The sequence below is a fragment of the Xenopus laevis genome, chromosome 2S (genome assembly GCF_017654675.1).
Source record: "Xenopus laevis strain J_2021 chromosome 2S, Xenopus_laevis_v10.1, whole genome shotgun sequence".
NCBI lineage: Eukaryota > Metazoa > Chordata > Amphibia > Anura > Pipidae > Xenopus > Xenopus laevis.
Genome location: NC_054374.1, coordinates 76,483,799 through 76,503,749, shown reverse-complemented (window position 1 = coordinate 76,503,749; position 19,951 = coordinate 76,483,799). Strand labels below are relative to the sequence as shown.

Genomic DNA, 19,951 nt, shown 5'->3' with positions numbered 1-19,951 from the left:
AATGTGTCCTCTTGGTCATCTTAATAAGCTGCTTAAGGAGGCAAAACCGTTTAGTAGATTATGAATGTTCAGTTGATGTTAATCTTGTTGCATAGAATGTTGTAGAAAATGAAATATCTTCATGGCATAAATAAATTCAAAGTTTATCTTCTATACATCTTGCGTCTTACAATATAAAATGCTGAATTTCTTTGTTATGATTTTTGGGGGAAAATGGTTTAACGCTCACCCACTCCAGTTTTATAGAAAAGGACAAAATGATTGTTTTTGCTTAGATAAATCGCGAGAGTGCTTGAGAGATTACTATACACACACATTTGTCAGTTTATGCAAATTTTCCACCTACTGTTATTAGTGTTAATAAAATATGATGTATCTAATGACGCATCTTTGTATCATAAGGTTCTATTAATGAGGAATGTGATTTGTATAATTATAAAAAATAAACTGATCTTCTTTAAGAATGTATTTTGACCTACCTTCTAATTTTTCTGACACCGTTCCCAATTACTGCAATAAATATTTTAGAAGAAAAATATATTTGTATAGAAAAGACAGCATGACTCTGTACTGGCAGTGCCTATGCAGTATTTTTGTTGATAAGCTTCAGCTCTGTTGCTTTGTTTATCTTCTAGTAAAAACAGGTGTGCTTACATACAGGTATTAATCTCAATACCATTCTTTGGAGAAATTTGGAATGGAATTAATAGATACATTTTTGTATCTACATTTACCACTGTATTCCCTGGAATAAGTAGTAATATGTCAGTGCAGCACTTCCTTAGAAAGATTGCTGGGCCAATGCATTTTTTTCACCCAGGGAAAATTTAGTTCCCGGGGTGGTGCCTAACATCATGTTACCTACTAGCCATTCTTTGTAACAAAAGCATATCAAATTAACATGAGTGGAAATGCTGTATTTTATATACTGAAATTACAGTATTAGAACAGAGGTTCAACAACCCTACAACAGTAATTATTCATGGATTTATAGTCAAAAAATTTGTCCAAGTTTCGCTGCAAAAATGACAGACAGACTCCAATGGGTGAAAAAAATTGTCGCACAAAAAAATGTGACGCGTCACATCGTTCAACAATAAAAAAAACTTATGCCCATAGACTTCAATGCATTTTGGCAAATTTTCGGAGAAGCTAAACACTCATTCACCTATCTCTAGTCAGCAGCTCCCTATATTGGATATCATTAAGGGGCCGATTCACTAAGGGTCGAATATTGAGGGGTTAATTAACCCTCGATATTCGACTAGAAATAAAATCCTTCGACTTCGAATATCGAACGATAAAATCCTTTGAATCGAACGATTCGAAGGATTTTAATCCAACGATCGAAGGAATATCCTTCGATCAAAAAAAGTTAGCCAAGCCTATGGGGACCTTCCCCATAGGCTAACATCGAGTTCGGTAGCTTTTAGATGGCGAACTAGTGAAAACAATTAACTTTTTTAATGTTAAAAAAAAAAAAATTATGATGGGTGGTAAAAAAAATCTGGAACTGGAGTAAACAGGCTTCCTAATTTGGCATTTTTCTGTCTTAAATATTTTACTCCATAATATTTTTACCGCCATTTTTCATTAACAATTTTCTCATATTTTACAGTTTAGCAGGAATTTTAGAGAGAGAAGTAGTGAAGGAAAGAGTGAAATGGAGAGTCAAAATGGGAGATCAAACTTCTTGGTAAGTTGTAAGAATACAATTTGCAAAAATGTACCATAGTATCAAAAGTAACCGGTATAATTGAGGGAAGGTTAAAGGAAAATTGACTTCTCCAGGACTTAAAGTCTACAATAGTCCTAAGCGTATATTGGTCAAACTTTGTCCACAAAATGCATTCCTTGTTGTTTCAGCTTTTATTCCCATCATGGTGGGGAGCGTGGGTTTTTTCTCACCAGACTTAAATCTACTTAAAACAATTAATGTGGAAAATGGTACACTTTAATTTTTGTTTACTTTCTGTGGGAATATACTTAGTAATGCTAAAGCTGGGGAGAGGGTTAGGATGGGACTTGCAGATTGGTGAATCAATCTGAGGTCTAGGATCAAAGGTTTTTGCAAGAGGGCAGTATGGAACATGGTGATCACTTCTCTTTGGCATCTCGACAATATATGAAAGGTGGTGGAAATGCAACAGATATATTTTTATACCAATGGTACATCAGTTTTATGGTTTAAGTTCTTGGTTTCTTATCCGGATTTAATTGACAGAGGAGGTTACAAGATAGGGCAATTCCTTTACTTTTGGTAGGGGTCTTAAATGCTGTAAGGAAATTTACATGGCTACTTATTGGTCAGCATAAAAAAGAGATCACCAATTTTATCCAAGCAGAGTGAAAGTTCTTGTAATAGATACTTGTTATTACAGTGGAGCTATTGAAGCTGAAATCTTGGAAGGAGAGTTTATGAGCATGCAGCTACACATTCAGTAAACAGCTAAATGTGATTAAACTCAGTGTAGTACAGTGTTTTTCCCCCCCCCCCCACAGCTTAAATATAGCCGGTGAAGTAAGTAGTTCTCTTTTTGTACACATAACAGCAGGAGTCCGGGGCAAGAATGCATGGCTCACTCTTTAATTGTTCATTTCCATGGAGTACCCTATATGAGCGGGGCTGTCCCCTCCTATGGGGGACTAACCTGAATGCTGGGTAGGGAGAGATTTTTTTTGAGCAATGCTTAATAGCTCTTCAAAATACTCCCTTAAACATTATTTGACCATCAAACTTAGGATATGATTTGGAATGATAATTTTACTGCCCTTGAAATTATTTGAACTGTGGCTGAATAAGTAATAAATCAACATTTTTATAAGCTAATGAACAACCAGCACTGTTGAGAAACTTATATCCAGCATGTCTACAGTTTTTCTTCAAATGAACAGTAAAACCAAAAGGCAAAATATTCAAATTCAGTTTGACTTAAACAGGGGACAGACACCTGAATGAATGCTAAAGCTGGCCATACACTGTCGACAGACCGAGTCGGTGGCTTATTGGCCCATGTGTGGGACACTCTGACGGGCTTCCCCAATCGATATCTGATTCTGGCCGAAAGTCGGGCAAATGATGATCCGGCAGGGTTAAATCCCGTCAGATCGTGCCCGCATCTGTTTGTTGATGAGGTCCAGCGATTCAACCACCCATATTATGATCCAATCGTTGGTCTCTAGGGCCCACAATCGGATAAGCCCGATATCGCCCACCTCAATGTGGGCATATATCGGGGAGAGATCTGCTCGTTTAGCGAAATCACCAAAGGAGCCGATCTCCACGTGTATGGGCACCTTAATGCAGAGGGTGGACGACATTTTTCTCCAAAATAAAAGTGTATTCTCCCAATCATTTTAGGGACAGAGACACATGATACAAGTTTACTGTTAAAATAGTTTACTGCCAAGTGGAATATTTCACAAAATTCAACATGAACATGAAATTTCAACATGAACAGTTCAGTCAATAAATGATGGGGGGGGGCAGTTTAAACCAAGGGGTAAGTGGATCTACAATTCTAAAACAAAAAAATAAAATATAAAATAAAACTGTATAAAAAAATATGTACAAATCCACAAAAATACACAGAAGAAATGTAAAATCCTTCAACAGAAATTAAACGACTGCATCTTAGTTCCTCTGTCTATGCAAACTTGTATTTCAACAGCAGAGTTATACAAAAATTCATACAGCACACTTTATAGGACAATTATTTAAGAGACTTATCACTAAAATATGCTATATTACCTAGTTAGGTATAATGTTTAAATGATTTCCAGAACATGTAAATGCCTGTGTGTATTGCAAAATGAGAAAGCTCATTTCCCAAAAAAGTACAGCTCCCACTGTTTTTCATATACTGTACACTAGAATAATTCTACCCTTTTTTTCTGTTCCATATGAACAGAAAATGAGGAATTCAGCAATATATTTGAAGCTGTTTAACCCAAGAAATTGACTGATAATGGGTAAGAGTAATTCAGATTAAAAGGTAGTGCAAAATGTAAGCCAGGGTACATTTTAGTTATCAAATATAGATCTGATCATATTCCTAGAAACAAAACTGTAGGGCTGAATTACACAAACGTAAAAAAAGGAGATTAGCTCTGTAAACTCTGATGGACCAATCAAGAACATTTTCTAACATTCTGATTTTCAGTCTATTAGCTTATACAAAACTCAGGACAGCCTAATTATCTACTATATAGTTTGTGTAACCCTCATCTTAGGCCACGTGCAAATTGTCATTTTTATTAGCTTGATTACAATCCAACTGACCTTGATGCTAAAATTGGACCATCCTCCCTAGCCAGTGCTTTCCTGTAAAGGTCAATGTATTGAGTAGATTGCAGCAACTGGCGTCTAACCTGACCAGTGAAATGCCTAATCCAGGGAATTATTTTAAAATGGTTTGTGTGATGTCAGATCATATTTTACATTGATAAGCATATTTGCTCTTTAAAATGTCAATCTGCAATAAATAAAAACATGCATCATATGCAACATGACAATGGAAGTAAAGCCTTAGGGCAGGTTTGTTGCACCTATACTTAAGTTTGCATTTAATGTGGAAATGTAATGTAATATGAAAATTTCCTATGAAATTTGCTTTGATTTTACTCAACATTGGCTACATTTTGCATACAATAAACACACACAGCCTGATATGAGGCTAAGGGTGGTGGCAGATGGGGTGATTAGTCGCTACTAATCTTCTCTACTGTGGTTGACTAATCTCCCCCAATGCCTTCCCGCTGGCAAGAATGGGAATTGCTGGCAGGATGGCATAAGTAGCGCTTTGTTTTCCAACTTTGGAATTCCGAAGCGATACGCATGTCATCCCATCGGCGATTCCCATTCTTGCCGGCGGGAAGGCATTTCAGGGAGATTAGACGCCTGAAGTAGAGAAGATTTGTCACTGGGCGACTAGTCTCCCTGTCTGCCACCACCCTAAAGGTTTGAACACAGACTGAGATTGTACAGAAATGAAGAAATGTTATTTAGAAAAACAAGTTATTTATTTGCAAAAAAGGGAGAATGCTGTTTTTTTTAATTTTTGGTAAATAGATATATGGCACACTACTTAAAACCATATTACATATCTTTAACAGAATGGGACATTTGGGCAATTTGTGGCAAGCAATTTTTAGTAGTTGAGAAGGTGGAGTCAAATCTCCTATATTCTCTGCCATGGGGATTGCTTGAAATCAGATGTCAGGCATCTAGAATTTAGAAATGCTGCAGGCCAGGTCTGCAAGAGACAAGCAAATTCTGTTAATTGCCATATTAATCAATGGGGAGCAATTGTGGGTGATTGACAGTGCAGCCTGCCATGCTAAAAAAACAGCTCTTGCCCCATTTGCAATTGATCTAAAAATGCTTCCCACTCACAACCAACCCACAAGCAAGAATCCTGGGGACGCCCAGTAGTGATGACTTAAGGCTATGGACACACAGGCTATTGTCAGCCTGTGTATTTTTGTAGGCTGAGAGAAGCAGATCTGCTCAGTGCCCCTGCTCCGTTGATATGAATCCGATCGTCCTGATTGGAAACTAAGGTCAGCATTTGGGCTAAGCTCAGCCTGTGTGTGACCACACACAGGCTGATGGGATTCAAATCAATGCAGATGGGGAACTGATCTCAGCCTGCAAAAATATGCAGGCTGACAACAACCTGCGTGTCCATAGCCTTCTGTTTATTTAGGAGGTAAAAATTGCTAACCTCTCACCCAAAATGCATTGCTCAAACAGCAACACTGACATGCAGACATGATGAGGATATTTTGAATCTTTCAGAAGAGTGTGTTTTCTGCAGTTTAATGGAACAAATAGTATATCAGACTATGTCATAAGGTCACTGATCAGAGCATAGGCTAGATAATGCAAATGGCCATGAAGCAGTTATCAAGGCAAATTGGTTAATGGAAGGAACACTGTTAATGCATTGGCAGATGCAGGAAGAGATAGATTTATTAGACACCCTGTGTGTCCCCTTAACTCACCACAATTGGGGAATTGAATGATTTTGGGCCCATGGAAGAAATGAAAAAAATATTGTAGTAATGCCCCTGAATGATCAAATCTGTCAGACATCTGAATGCAACCATTTTGACAACTTTGGTGGCATTAAAGTGTAGCCATTCAAAAACAGCCCTAACGAATATTAGCTCTGAAGCGTCTTTGCACGTCATGATATTACGGTCAGTTAAAATGTACAGTTTTAACCTCATGCTAATTAAGATGTTGAAAACATTGCAAAAGTCAGACAACATGTAACAAAATAAATATTTGCAAAGAGGATATTGAAAATAATTATGTACAGAACTGTCTGCCAGGAGGTGTCAGGATCAGATGTGGTCCTCTAAGGGATTCTAATGACCCATGAGTTCTACAGAATTCTTTGTAGAACATTACTATATCACACGTAGTATTTAATGGATAATTAGCTCCCCATATTAAGAAAACATGGACAGTTCTGATGAAGAAGCTTATATTAATACTATATGCAACAAACATGACGTTTTTAAGAAGACATAAAAAAGTGCACTGCTTGCGGGAGTTAATCTTGAACATTCCGTAAATATGCATTAATATTTTATGAAAACCATGTAAAATTCTGAAATGTCAATGTTTCATTATGTTTTAGCCATAGGTCATTCCACTTTTGAACAGTAATTAATAAAGGGTGTCACAGTCTGTTCTAGATTCAAAGTTTTATGTAGGTCACTAAATCATAATTCAAGAAAAAAAAAACCCTGTACAAAGTCCTTGTTGCCTCAAATGGACAGACAACTTGCGATGTGGATGTTAAGATTCCTTAGGGGATGCATCCTTAATGCAGCTGGAGGATAAGTTCTTAATACGTTTTAATAGTCCTGAAATTGAACAAAAATTTTATATATTAAAATTTCATATACATAATCCAGCACACACACAACCACAAATTAAAGGAGAATTCAACCCATAACATAAAAAAACCCTACCCACCTACTCTACGTAGACCCCCCCATCCTCCCCCCCCCCGAGCCTACCTGGTACCCTGGGCGAATGCCCCTAACATTTTACTTCCCGAAGTTTAACAAAGTTTTTACCTCCGAAGTTTAACAAAGAAAAGAAGATGGCTGCCGTGAACTCCGAAGGACAGAATTTGCACCAAGGGGTAAGTAAAAAGTTAGGGGCATTTGCCCCGGTTAACAGGTAGGCTGGGGGGGTGTCTACGTAGGGTAGGGTTTTTTTTATGTTACAGGTTGAATTCTCCTTTTAGCATAAACAGGAATATATCAATTTTCTAAACAAAAACAATGTTGCTATTGTTTTCTGATGTTACCCGCTGCCAGCAATGTGTAGTTTTCCTGGTAACTGTCAGTAAGAAAGCCATTACAGCAGAGAAGTGGACTTACAAGGCTCAAAAATAAACTATGCGTTTGGCTTGCTTTAAACTCTTACATAGCCTAGCACTCTAAACACAAAGATTTTGTGTGCACGTTTAAATGGACCATACTTATTTTAATTGTCAGGGTCACTTTAAAGGGAACTATGGCGAAAATGTAATATAAGCTTCCTCATACTGAAGTAAGAAACTTTCTAAATACAATCAGTTAAAAATTCTGTGCCATTTCTGAAATAATCAAGTTACACTTCACTATTCCTCTCTCAGCATGTTTCTCTTCATGCAGCAGATGTTCATTGACAGTTAGATCCAATACAACTTATAAAAGAGACTGCATTCACTTATATAGAGAGGAATTTAATAATGTAAATTGAAGTTGGAGGGAGAGGAATCAGTACTACAGGTTGGCTTTCATAAAATGTGAATGAAAATTAGCTTTAAGTTAGGTAGATGTATCATACTCACAGATCTAGGTTTTTTGTTCAGTTTAAGATCAATCCTAAAAGGGAAAGGAGAGAAAAAAAAAATCACAATAAGAATTAATACCACTATACACACCACTTGAATCTAAGGAGACAACGATTTCCGGTTGACATCACTGTAACTCCTAAGCAATCCTGTCATATAAAATGACAAACGTACTTGTGCAGCACAATTTTGCATTTTCAAAATCATATACAGGTATAAGACCAGAATGCGCGGATCTTGGCTTTTCCAGATAACAGATCTTTCTGTAATTTGCATCTTCATACCTTAAGTCTATTAGAAAATCATGTAAACATAAAGGGCCAGATTTATCAAAATGCAAGTTCAGAGTTTAATAAATAAAAACTCACCCACGTTCTTTTCATTCCTATGGGATTTTTAGAAGGATATTTATCAATGGGTGAAAAATGGAACTCACCATTTGATAAATAGCCTTCCAAAAATCCCATATGAATGAATAGAACGTGGGTGAGTTTTTATCTGGACTCACATAAAATAAACCTGTGCCTAAATGAACCCAATAGGCTGGTTCTGCTTCCAATAAGGATAAATTATATCTTAGTTTAGATCAAGTACAAGCTACTGTTTTATTATTACAGTGAAAAAGGAAATCATTTTTAAAAATGTGGATTATTTAGATAAAATGGAGTTTACAGGAGATGGCTTTTCTGTAATTCGGAGCTTTCTGAATAATGGGTTTCCGGATAATGAATCCCATACCTGTATTATCACACCAGTCTTATTCAAATTACACAAAGCTATAGTGCTCCTATAACTTATGCTCTTGGCAGAACCAACTCAAATTTTAAAGGGGTTGTTCACCTTTATGTTAATTTTTAGTATGATGTAGAGAGTGATATGATAGTTTGCAATTGGTCTACATTTTTTTTTTATTATTTGTAGCTTTTGAGTTATTTAGCATCTCTCCAGTTTGGTTGCTAGGATCCAAATTCCATTAACAACCATGCACTGCTTTGCATAAGAGACTGGAATATGAATAGGAGAGGGTCTGAATAGAAAGATGATGAATAAAAATCAGAAATAATCAATGTGTAGCCTTACAGAGCATTGCATTTTTAGATGGGGTCATCCCATTTGGAATGATTCAGAAGAAAAAGGTAGATGATTCAAAAACTATAAAAAATAATGAAAATCTATTAAAAAAAGTGCTTAGAAATGGCCTTTTCTATAACATAATAAAAGTTAACTCGAAGTTGAACAACCCCTTTAAGACAGGAACTTCTGTCCCATCTATTTAGTGCTGCAAGACAAAATAACTGTGGAGCACTTAGCCAAAAGACATTCACCAATGTCATATAGAGAATATGCATAATGTTGGGGAGTAGACCCCCTGGAAGGTGAGCCACTGAGATAAGGAAGGCATAGCCTGACTTTTTGCAGACTTCTCTAAATCTGGGAAGCAGTACAGAAGCCTCATGAATACTAACAGGAAAACAACTGTCAAGGGGCTCTAGTTATCATCTAAATGCATTTTTAGACGTATATGGTTTTAACCCTTTTGTTGGAAGGTCAGTTTTCCTACGAAGATGTTTTTTAAAGTGGTGAGCATAAATACCTGCAGCAGTTGCAAAATTAAATATAGTCACTTTTTAGGCTTAATAAAACAAACGCTGAGAAATCACTGTGGTTTATCTAGGCTTAGCTGTAGCTATGGACTCTGTATATTCACTGAAAACATTGAAATAACCTTAAATGTTGTTTACCAAGCTTCTTAACCAAAAAATTAAGCACCATTGTGCAAGACAACATAGAAAGATACATATGGTAAATTGGATGCATTTGTAGTAAATGTAGAAATCTTATTTCAAAGCTAAAAATGGCTTAGAGGAGAAATAAACCCTAAAATTGAAATATGGCCAAGAAAGCCATATATTATCTTCCAGCTTCTTCTTTCTTCAAATTTCCCTGGGCAGATGCATGTGCAGTAGAACGAAATAGCTGACTTTTTAGTTAAAGTTCGGCTTTTTCGCTGTACTGCACATGCGCAACCGTGGGAAGACAGAAGAAGCCAAAAGAGGATTGCTCTGTGGTGCTCACTGGTATAACCCCAGGCTGGTGCAGTTTTCTACAGATAGGAGCACTGGCCCCAGGGGTTCAGGTAAGTAAATACAATCACTTAGGGGTGCCTAACAATTGGCACCCCTAAGTGCAAGAAGCCTTTCCTTCTCCTTTAATACAGTGTTATGGTTTTCTAGACAGACAAATACACAAAGTAATAACACTTACTCGAAGTCATAATCATACATGCCTGATGGACTGAGGGAAGCATTTAAAACAAGAAAAGAAAAAAAAAAGAAAGAAAGCAATAGGAATTAATGCACTGATTAGTTTAATTAGGTGATTAGGAGTTAATACAGAAGAATCACATATTTTGGTTTAAAAGCGCACACCAATTCAGGTAAGGAAAGTATCAGAAATGAAAACAAAAAAAGCAGATTATTACACTACTACTGCTGCAAGGAAGCTTAGCTCCACAGTTTAACAGAATTAAGCAACCATTTTAGCTTATAACTGCCCTCATTCCCAAAGAAAAAAATTAACGCTGTTTTTTAGTTAAATGGCTTCAATTTTGTAAAAATGTTGCATTGCTTAGCTCAGACTTTAAAAATGGTTTTCTGTTTTTTTGTTTTTGTTTAAAACTTGCGAGTATAGTTAACACATTTTTAGATAAATTTGAAGAAAAAAAACCCAACACAGTTCAAATTTTATTGTAAAACATTTTTCTTGAGAAAACAAAACAATGAGAGAATTACTATTTAATTAGCCTTCTGCAGTTTAAAGCTAGTCAACAATTGTTTTCCAAAAAATATAATGAATTCACTTTTTCTTGGGAAATTTCTGCCATGTCATATTGTACAATTTCACAATAACTACACAGTTTCAGTTTATTTAGGAGACATGGAAACTTATAGCATACATAATGCCTAGCTTGCTCTCCCCATAATTGTGATAGCAGGTGCATAAAAATAGAATTGTCTAGATGTTCTAAATCCATAACCACAATTATATGTATAAAAAGGATCTCCCTAAGGCAACAGCACACAAGCAATTTCCCAACAATAATAAAAACTCTCAAAATTGACTCCAAATTCATCTGTATGGCAATCGACTCAAGAAGGGCGGATTATTAAATGTTGAAATTGATGGAAAACCCCCCACAAAACAACAGTGTGCAACTTTTTTTCTCAATCGCTTTTTTATCCCCTCAAAAGAGAGAATATTTGTTGTCACAGCAGAACAAAAAAACTCATGCACAAGAATCACACTGTTCCATTAATTTTCAACTAGGCTGCTCAACGGGGATAAAAATCCCAAATGATTTTATAAACAGGGAAAATAAATTTGTTAGAAAGAATTTCCGTTCACTTCTAATGGCCAGGTTTTTTCTAGCAAAGTTTTTCTTCAATAAATCCCGACTATTCAAGTTTCAGAAAATACTTGCGCATATACATACAGTACTTTCACATTTTTACGCGTAACAAGAGAAAACACCTAATTTTTTGATATGTGTCCTTTAGCAACTGCCATACAAGTGAATGGGAGGATAGCCACTTTAAGAATTTGGTCTTGTACTCTCTGGGGCTATGAATCACTGCAAGGATAAAACACTTTTTACCTATGTACATGGAAGTCAACAGGTAATCCTGTACAGTGATGCGAGGATTATTCACATGGGGCAATTTGTATCACAGTAGAATAGAAGATTTGTAGTTAACAAGTAGACAGAAGATGGCAAGCAAGAATTAGGCATTGCTTTCAGGGGAATGATCAACAGCATATAAATGGTCATGGCAATACAAAGAGCAAAGCACTGATCCCGGGGGAAAATAAATAGGTTTAACGTGGACAGGGCAGCATAAAAAGATAAGCCATTTGGACATTATCTAAATCAACTCGTCCACTACCACAAACTGAATTGTGCTTAATGCAAGGCGTTAGCAATGTTGGTAATTTTATATATCTCTTCCCTCCAGAAAACAAGCAGTTATCAGTGTTAGAATTTTTATCAGTGTTCAGCTAACTATACCTGCACCGGGGTCTCAGCAGACCTAATTCTTTAAAAAAATGCTTACATGCTGAGCCAGTAACACCTCAAAAGATTTTCTTTAGGGATGCAAAGAATATTTCTAAAAATTACTGTTGCCCATTCATACAATACAGTTTCATCAAATAACAGATCTAAGCAATTTGTCGGCCAACCTGTGCCTATTTTTATTCTTGCGTTTCTTGTGACTGCTGTGATGGCCACCAGAATTGGCTGAAGAAGCTGCTTTTTGAGGTTTAACACCAGACAGGGAACCATCTAAATCCTCTGTATCATCTTGGCTAGGCTCATTTTCTTGGTTCTGGAAATCTGGGGAGTTGTCGCTCTCTGTTCCACTGCCTGGTTCCCCTAAAAAGCAGAGCAAGACCACATAAGATACAGTTAAAAATCCTCAGAAATGAAAAAATAAAATTCTATATCTTCAGTTAATGCATTATTGGTATAGAGGGGGTACATAACAACATTAACATAAGATGAAATGAAGTACAAGCGCCACAATTCTTCCTCCAAATAATGTACAGTATCTTTCTTATCTATCTGTATTTTTCTCAAAAAACTGTTAGACTGGAGCCACACCTAAAGGAGTCCATTGCAGGTGCTCTTTTACTTGACCCTACTGCATCATTTGAGCCATTAGTCCTGGAGAGCCAGACAACAAATTTAATAACCAACGGTCCCTTAGAATCCCTGATATTGCTATCCAGCTCACAGTATACTTTAAGCTATGAGATCATGTCTGAGTAGGATGGGATATAAAAAAAACTTTGGAAAGACAAAGAGAAAAAGAAGGTTCTATGCAAGATGGAATCTGTAAATAATTAACAATTATGAGCTCATCTCATGTGTAGTCATGTACAAAGCAAAGATAAAAGCCATAACTCACGTTTCTCAATGAGCTGGTCTTGAACACCTGCCAATGAACTGACAGCCTAAAGTGTAAACAGAAATTGTTGTTATTAAGCAAATCGAATTTCAAGAGCAGTTAAAGAAAGAACTTGATATCTGGAAAGTTAGAAAGAATAGGTGGTCAAATTGGGGACACCTCCATGTGGCTATCCAAAGCAAAGACTTTCAGGTCATCATTTGAATATAATCTGGCCCACAATCATACTGGTTATCAAATAAAAGGTCCATTTATTTTTCAAATCTGAAAAATTCTCACTATTTACTGAAAATCACTTTGACCAAAATCTGGTGCGGGGAAAATAAACGTGAAAAAAATCCGAATTGTATGATTTTTTCTGATTTGCTGCCAGAAAACGCTGCTCAAAACTCAGCACAGATCATGATATATTCCAATTGTAAACGGACATCTGCCATTGACTTCTACATGACCTTGGCAGGTTTGGGATGGAGTACGTTTTTATTCGGACTTTTAACAGCCTTGTGGTTTAATAAATCCCTAAAAATTCTAGGTTTTTTTCTCTCCGAAAAAAAAAGTGTTTTGCCCTTTAAAACTCCAACAACAACCAAAAAAAATCAGACTTTAAAAAATTAACCCCATAAATGTCAATATGCCAAAGATTGCAGATTACTTTAAAAGTGTATAGAAAGAAACGGACACATATCAAATACACTTGTGCTGGAACAATTGTACAGTAGTCATTAAAAACTGTGCATAAACTAGCATCTCTCTTATATTAATGCACCAGCTATGGCAGCAGGTCTGGACTGGGATTCAAAAAAGGCCCTGGTATTTCAAGTCCACAGATGTCCAAACAACCCTCTTCAAACCAAAGAACAGATGACTCAAGATTTAATAAATCATTCACAATTAACTTGTACAAAGCTTTCTGAAGCTGTACTTACAGCTGCTGATGTGACTGAAGATTTGCTAAAAAGTCGTTCTGCTTCTTTGAACTTTCTGTTCCTCCTATCATTCTTACTGTTTGAGTTTCTGAAACAGGAAAATATTACCATTTTTATATACTCATAAAACTGTAGCACTTTTCCCCAAAAAATTATTTGTCACAATCATCCAGCATGGCCTGCCACAATATATATATGGCTATTGGCAGCCATACAATAGATACAATAAACACAAAATTGTATGAAAAGACATGCCATGCATGGCCATCTTGAGGAAGAGTGACTGTAATATTTTAAACTACAGTGGTATCTAAATGGTTGAGGGATGTTTTCTGTTTCTCAATAATGGGGGTCGTGTTTAATTAAAATTAAGTAAGATTTAGCATCCACCATAAATACCAGATTGTTTTGTTTCATTAAGTGGAACTAGCCCTTTAGCAGTTACAGCAGTGAATTTAGTATTGTGGGAGACCGTATTGTTCCCTTATACGATACACTGTAGTCTGGTCACAGCCAGTGAATCAGTGATCAGATAATCTCTTCATCAAATATCTAAAGTGATGTGTATACAGGGTTAACAAATACAGAGGATAACTTTTACTAATCCACACTTACTTTTGATTTGTTAGGTAACGGTCCCAACCTCTGATAATGTTACCATACATTTGTGTGTCTTCCAAGTAACTTCCTTCAAAAGCATAGATCTGCCGCTCTAAATTTGCAAGAGTCTCCTATGGACATAAACAGATAAATCCAAAATATTTATGAACACAATATTAGAACAGCTTGGATATAAGTAGGATATTGCAGTTGTATTGGCTAAAGGGACCCATTTTAACACAGACATTGTTCTAATGGAAGTTTAAACTTCCTTCCAACATGGAAATTGATTTTAAGACAACATAAATATTATAAGACAAGGTTATTCTAAAGACAGTTTACTTTTTTTTGCAACTAAGAAACTTTTAAAAAATGGGAAAATATCAGGAAAATTTAAAATGCTTGAAAGACTTGCAAAGTTGCTTTTAATAATCTGGACAACAAATTCTGCTTGATTAACAGCATCAAAGTTGGCATATAAATTCAAACTTCTACTGGCCATACTGTGGCAATAGGTGCTTAATAGTTCGTGTATGTTATAAAGGAATTGTTCAGTATAAAAATAAAAACTGGGTAAATAGATAAGATGTGCAAAATAAAAAATGTTTTCAATACAGTTGGCAAAAAATTTAATATATAAAGGCTGGAGTGACTGGATGTCTAACATAATAGCCAGAACACTACTTTTTGATTTGCAGCTCTCTTGGTTTCCATTAATTGGTTACCAGGCAGTGACCAATCAGTGACTTGAGGGGGGGCACATGGGTCAAAATGTTGCTTTTGTATCTGAGCTGCATGCTAATGATCAATTGCAAACTCACTGAACAGTTATGTCCCATGTGGCCCCCCTTGAAGTCGCTAACTAACTCAGAGTTAGAGAGCCACAAAGCAGTGCTCTGTTCTTATACACCCAGTCACTCCAGATTTTATAAATTACAGTTTTGGCTAACTAACTATACTGGAAACATTTTTTATTTTGCACAGCCTATCTATTTAACCAGTTTTTATTTTTACACTGAACTTTAAGTGCTCCAAGTGAGTTCACAAAAGATTCTATTCAATTCAAGGGGAAAAAAACATGGGAAGTGGGTGACTAGACTGTTACTGTACAAGACCAGGAGACGGTGACTGAAAACTCAGACACAGTTTGAAAAGTAGAAGGATTTAAAGGAACAGTAACGTCAAAAAAAAGTGTTTTAAAGTAACGAAAATATAACACACTGTTGCCCTGCATGGTAAAACTGCTGCGTTTGCTTAAAAACGACTATTGTTTATATAAATAAGCTGCTGTGCAGCAATGGGGGCAGCCATTCAAAGGAGAAAAAGCTCAAGTTACACAGCAGATAGCAGATAATCTGTCTGTTTAATGGTGTTATCTGTTATCCATTAGTTAACCTGTGCCATATAGCCGTTTTTCAATTACCGCCATTGCTCCACAACAGCTTGTTTATATGAACTATAGTAGTGTTTCTGAAGCAAACACATCAGTTTTACCAGTGCACGGCAACAGTACATGATATTTTCATTACTTTAAAACACTTACATATTTTGGTGTTACTGTTCCTTTAATTACCAGCAGCACAACCCTGGTCTGCTTTCATCCCTAATTGTGGTCCAGTTTAGTGGGTTAACAGTCTCACTGCAGAGCAATCATGGTTACCCCAGTCAAATCCCCTAATGTGGTCTTACACTTATAAGGGCTCTTACACATGAGCGTTCTGACCTGCGCTCCCCTGCGTTCCGTTTTTTGGCGTTCAGCCGCAGGGGAGCGCAGGAATAGACGCAAGTCATTATTTGAAAAGGGGCTGTACTCACTCAGGCGCGTGTAGGCGCCGAACGCAGGAAAAATGCAGCATGTTGCGTCTGAACTTGCGTTCGGCGCCTACACGCGCCTGAGTGAGTACAGCCCCATTTCAAATAATGACTTGCGTCTATTCCTGCACTCCCCTGCGGCTGAACGCCAAAAAACGGAACGCAGGGGAGCGCAGGTCAGAACGCTCATGTGTAAGAGCCCTAAAGAATGATCAAGAATAACCAGGAACTCAATTTCAGTTCAGTTTATTTGAAATGAAAGTCTAATCACCAAAGCTTTTTTTTATATCTAAAAGAAATGGACACAATTCAAAGTGATACATCAACTACATTTAACCTGAAACTCAATAGCAGTCCCACTACACGTTCTAACAAATTCTGCTTGATTAACAGCATCAAAGTTGGCATATAAATTCAAACTTCTACTGGCCATACTGTGGCAATAGGTGCTTAATAGTTCGTGTATGTTATAAAGGAATTGTTCAGTATAAAAATAAAAACTGGGTAAATAGATAAGATGTGCAAAATAAAAAATGTTTTCAATACAGTTGGCAAAAAATTTAATATATAAAGGCTGGAGTGACTGGATGTCTAACATAATAGCCAGAACACTACTTTTTGATTTGCAGCTCTCTTGGTTTCCATTAATTGGTTACCAGGCAGTGACCAATCAGTGACTTGAGGGGGGGCACATGGGTCAAAATGTTGCTTTTGTATCTGAGCTGCATGCTAAGGATCAATTGCAAACTCACTGAACAGTTATGTCCCATGTGGCCCCCCTTGAAGTCGCTAACTAACTCAGAGTTAGAGAGCCACAAAGCAGTGCTCTGTTCTTATACACCCAGTCACTCCAGATTTTATAAATTACAGTTTTGGCTAACTAACTATACTGGAAACATTTTTTATTTTGCACAGCCTATCTATTTAACCAGTTTTTATTTTTACACTGAACTTTAAGTGCTCCAAGTGAGTTCACAAAAGATTCTATTCAATTCAAGGGGAAAAAAACATGGGAAGTGGGTGACTAGACTGTTACTGTACAAGACCAGGAGACGGTGACTGAAAACTCAGACACAGTTTGAAAAGTAGAAGGATTTAAAGGAACAGTAACGTCAAAAAAAAGTGTTTTAAAGTAACGAAAATATAACACACTGTTGCCCTGCATGGTAAAACTGCTGCGTTTGCTTAAAAACGACTATTGTTTATATAAATAAGCTGCTGTGCAGCAATGGGGGCAGCCATTCAAAGGAGAAAAAGCTCAAGTTACACAGCAGATAGCAGATAATCTGTCTGTTTAATGGTGTTATCTGTTGTCCATTAGTTAACCTGTGCCATATAGCCGTTTTTCAATTACCGCCATTGCTCCACAACAGCTTGTTTATATGAACTATAGTAGTGTTTCTGAAGCAAACACATCAGTTTTACCAGTGCACGGCAACAGTACATGATATTTTCATTACTTTAAAACACTTACATATTTTGGTGTTACTGTTCCTTTAATTACCAGCAGCACAACCCTGGTCTGCTTTCATCCCTAATTGTGGTCCAGTTTAGTGGGTTAACAGTCTCACTGCAGAGCAATCATGGTTACCCCAGTCAAATCCCTAATGTGGTCTTACACTTATAAGGGCTCTTACACATGAGCGTTCTGACCTGCGCTCCCCTGCGTTCCGTTTTTTGGCGTTCAGCCGCAGGGGAGCGCAGGAATAGACGCAAGTCATTATTTGAAAAGGGGCTGTACTCACTCAGGCGCGTGTAGGCGCCGAACGCAGGAAAATGCAGCATGTTGCGTCTGAACTTGCGTTCGGCGCCTACACGCGCCTGAGTGAGTACAGCCCCATTTCAAATAATGACTTGCGTCTATTCCTGCACTCCCCTGCGGCTGAACGCCAAAAAACGGAACGCAGGGGAGCGCAGGTCAGAACGCTCATGTGTAAGAGCCCTAAAGAATGATCAAGAATAACCAGGAACTCAATTTCAGTTCAGTTTATTTGAAATGAAAGTCTAATCACCAAAGCTTTTTTTTATATCTAAAAGAAATGGACACAATTCAAAGTGATACATCAACTACATTTAACCTGAAACTCAATAGCAGTCCCACTACACGTTCTAACACCGATATTGGAGGTATGAAGTGGTGGGAACTGGTTTTCTAAAACTTACAGGACATGTATGATCTGATGCAGTGGACTAAGTGCAATTACTGTGTTTTTTCCCTGCAATACAGCACTACTCCCACCCCTGGCCCCATAATTCCATTTTATAATAGTGATCTCCAGGAGGTGACTGAACCTGTAGACGGCTTCAGAAAACAAATGACACCAGAAGTGCTGTGCTTTTATTTAGTGCAAGAAAGGGGCGTGCCCCAAAACATTACTTTTTTTGGGCTAAATAATCACACAAGGGCTTTGCCCCACTTGCAGTCACCATGTTGTACCAGTATAATTTGTGTTTTGGAAACAGGCAGCGGTGCTTAGTGCAACTGTATGAGCCCCTCAAACATCTAACAAAGCTCCTCTTCCTTGAATTATTGTGCCCTGTAGCAATCTAATGGTACTAAAGAAAGACTATTCAACAGTACAGACAGTGGCTTAAGTGCAGAGGAAGCAAGGGGGCCCAGAAGGTACAGGGGCCCCACGAGGCCCTCATTCATATACAATTTCAATAAACACTGATAAAACTAGTGAACCTCTAGACATTTTGGGGGCCTGAAAAATAATTTGCTGTGGGGCCCAGTTACATAAAGCTAAGCCACGGAGTGCAGAAATTCATAGAAAGCAAGTGCCAATAGCTTTAGTGCCTAGAGTTCGAGGTAGAAACTGAAAGCAGATCATGCGATTGGTCGCTATGGATATGCTTTGCCGCTTTTGTAAATAAGAACTGGTGACGTCATAGCCCAGGCCGGACCATTAGGCCTTTCTCCGAGCTACAAACACCCGACATAAATACAGGGAAAACAAATGCCAGCAAACTTAATTAACAGCATTTAAATGTTTCGATTGGTTTTAAACGACATCACCGAGGGCAATATTTGTTTTTTCCCGCCAGAGCTGCAACCTAATAGCGGCTGCGCAGCCAGGTTTAAACGACATAAGCTCTGTTAGGGGAAAGCGTTAACTGAAATAACAGGATTTACATGTCGAGAAAATATTGTATATAAAAACATGCCGATAGCGTAAATCAAGCTAAAAAAAAATCCGCAAATATGAACACGTTGTCGTAGCGGTGATGGTTACGCTAGTGGCGCAGCCCCAACAAACGGCTGCGTGATTACGTAGAAAACGTAAACACTGAGCTATTCACAAATGCCGATTACGGAAAATACGTTACGGACACAAAGGCCTGCGCATATTTGCTGCGCCGGTTTCCTGCGATATTTGGCTGAAAACAGGGAGGCCTGCATTAAACCGAAAATAGAATGTTTTTCAGAAGACATTGGCTACAAAAAATAAGCGAATTGAAGTCTCGTTTTAACTTACTGCCAATTCTTGTTTCCTTTTTACTAGCTCGGCCAGTTCTCGGCGCGTATCCGGGATCTGAGTCGGCGTGGCCTTGTTATGCATCGCCATGATGGAGGAGGAGAGGACAGGGAGGGTCTCAGCGAGGAGAGGAAGGAATAAATAAGGCCTGGCCTACTTCTTACAGTGCGTGCTGCCTGAAATGCCGTTGTAGCCGGAGTATGAATGTAAACTAAAAGAATTACCATTGTAACGGCCGGGCAGCAGATTATTTCCAGATATAGTGTTTTAACAAATTAAATTGCTACAGGTTTAAAGCACAATTG

General features: G+C 37.5%; 1 protein-coding gene across 1 annotated transcript; it reads right to left on the bottom strand.

Moving 5' to 3' along the window:
* Nucleotides 1-10,213: 10,213 nt before the first annotated feature.
* meaf6.S (MYST/Esa1-associated factor 6 S homeolog) lies at nucleotides 10,214-19,743 on the bottom strand (the record flags this gene model as incomplete). The annotated part of the gene is given in 5 exon segments (NM_001096556.1): nucleotides 10,214-12,294; nucleotides 12,830-12,875; nucleotides 13,756-13,843; nucleotides 14,371-14,486; nucleotides 19,647-19,743. Coding segments are annotated over 5 exon segments (567 nt in total). The 3' UTR covers nucleotides 10,214-12,067.
* Nucleotides 19,744-19,951: the final 208 nt, after the last annotated feature.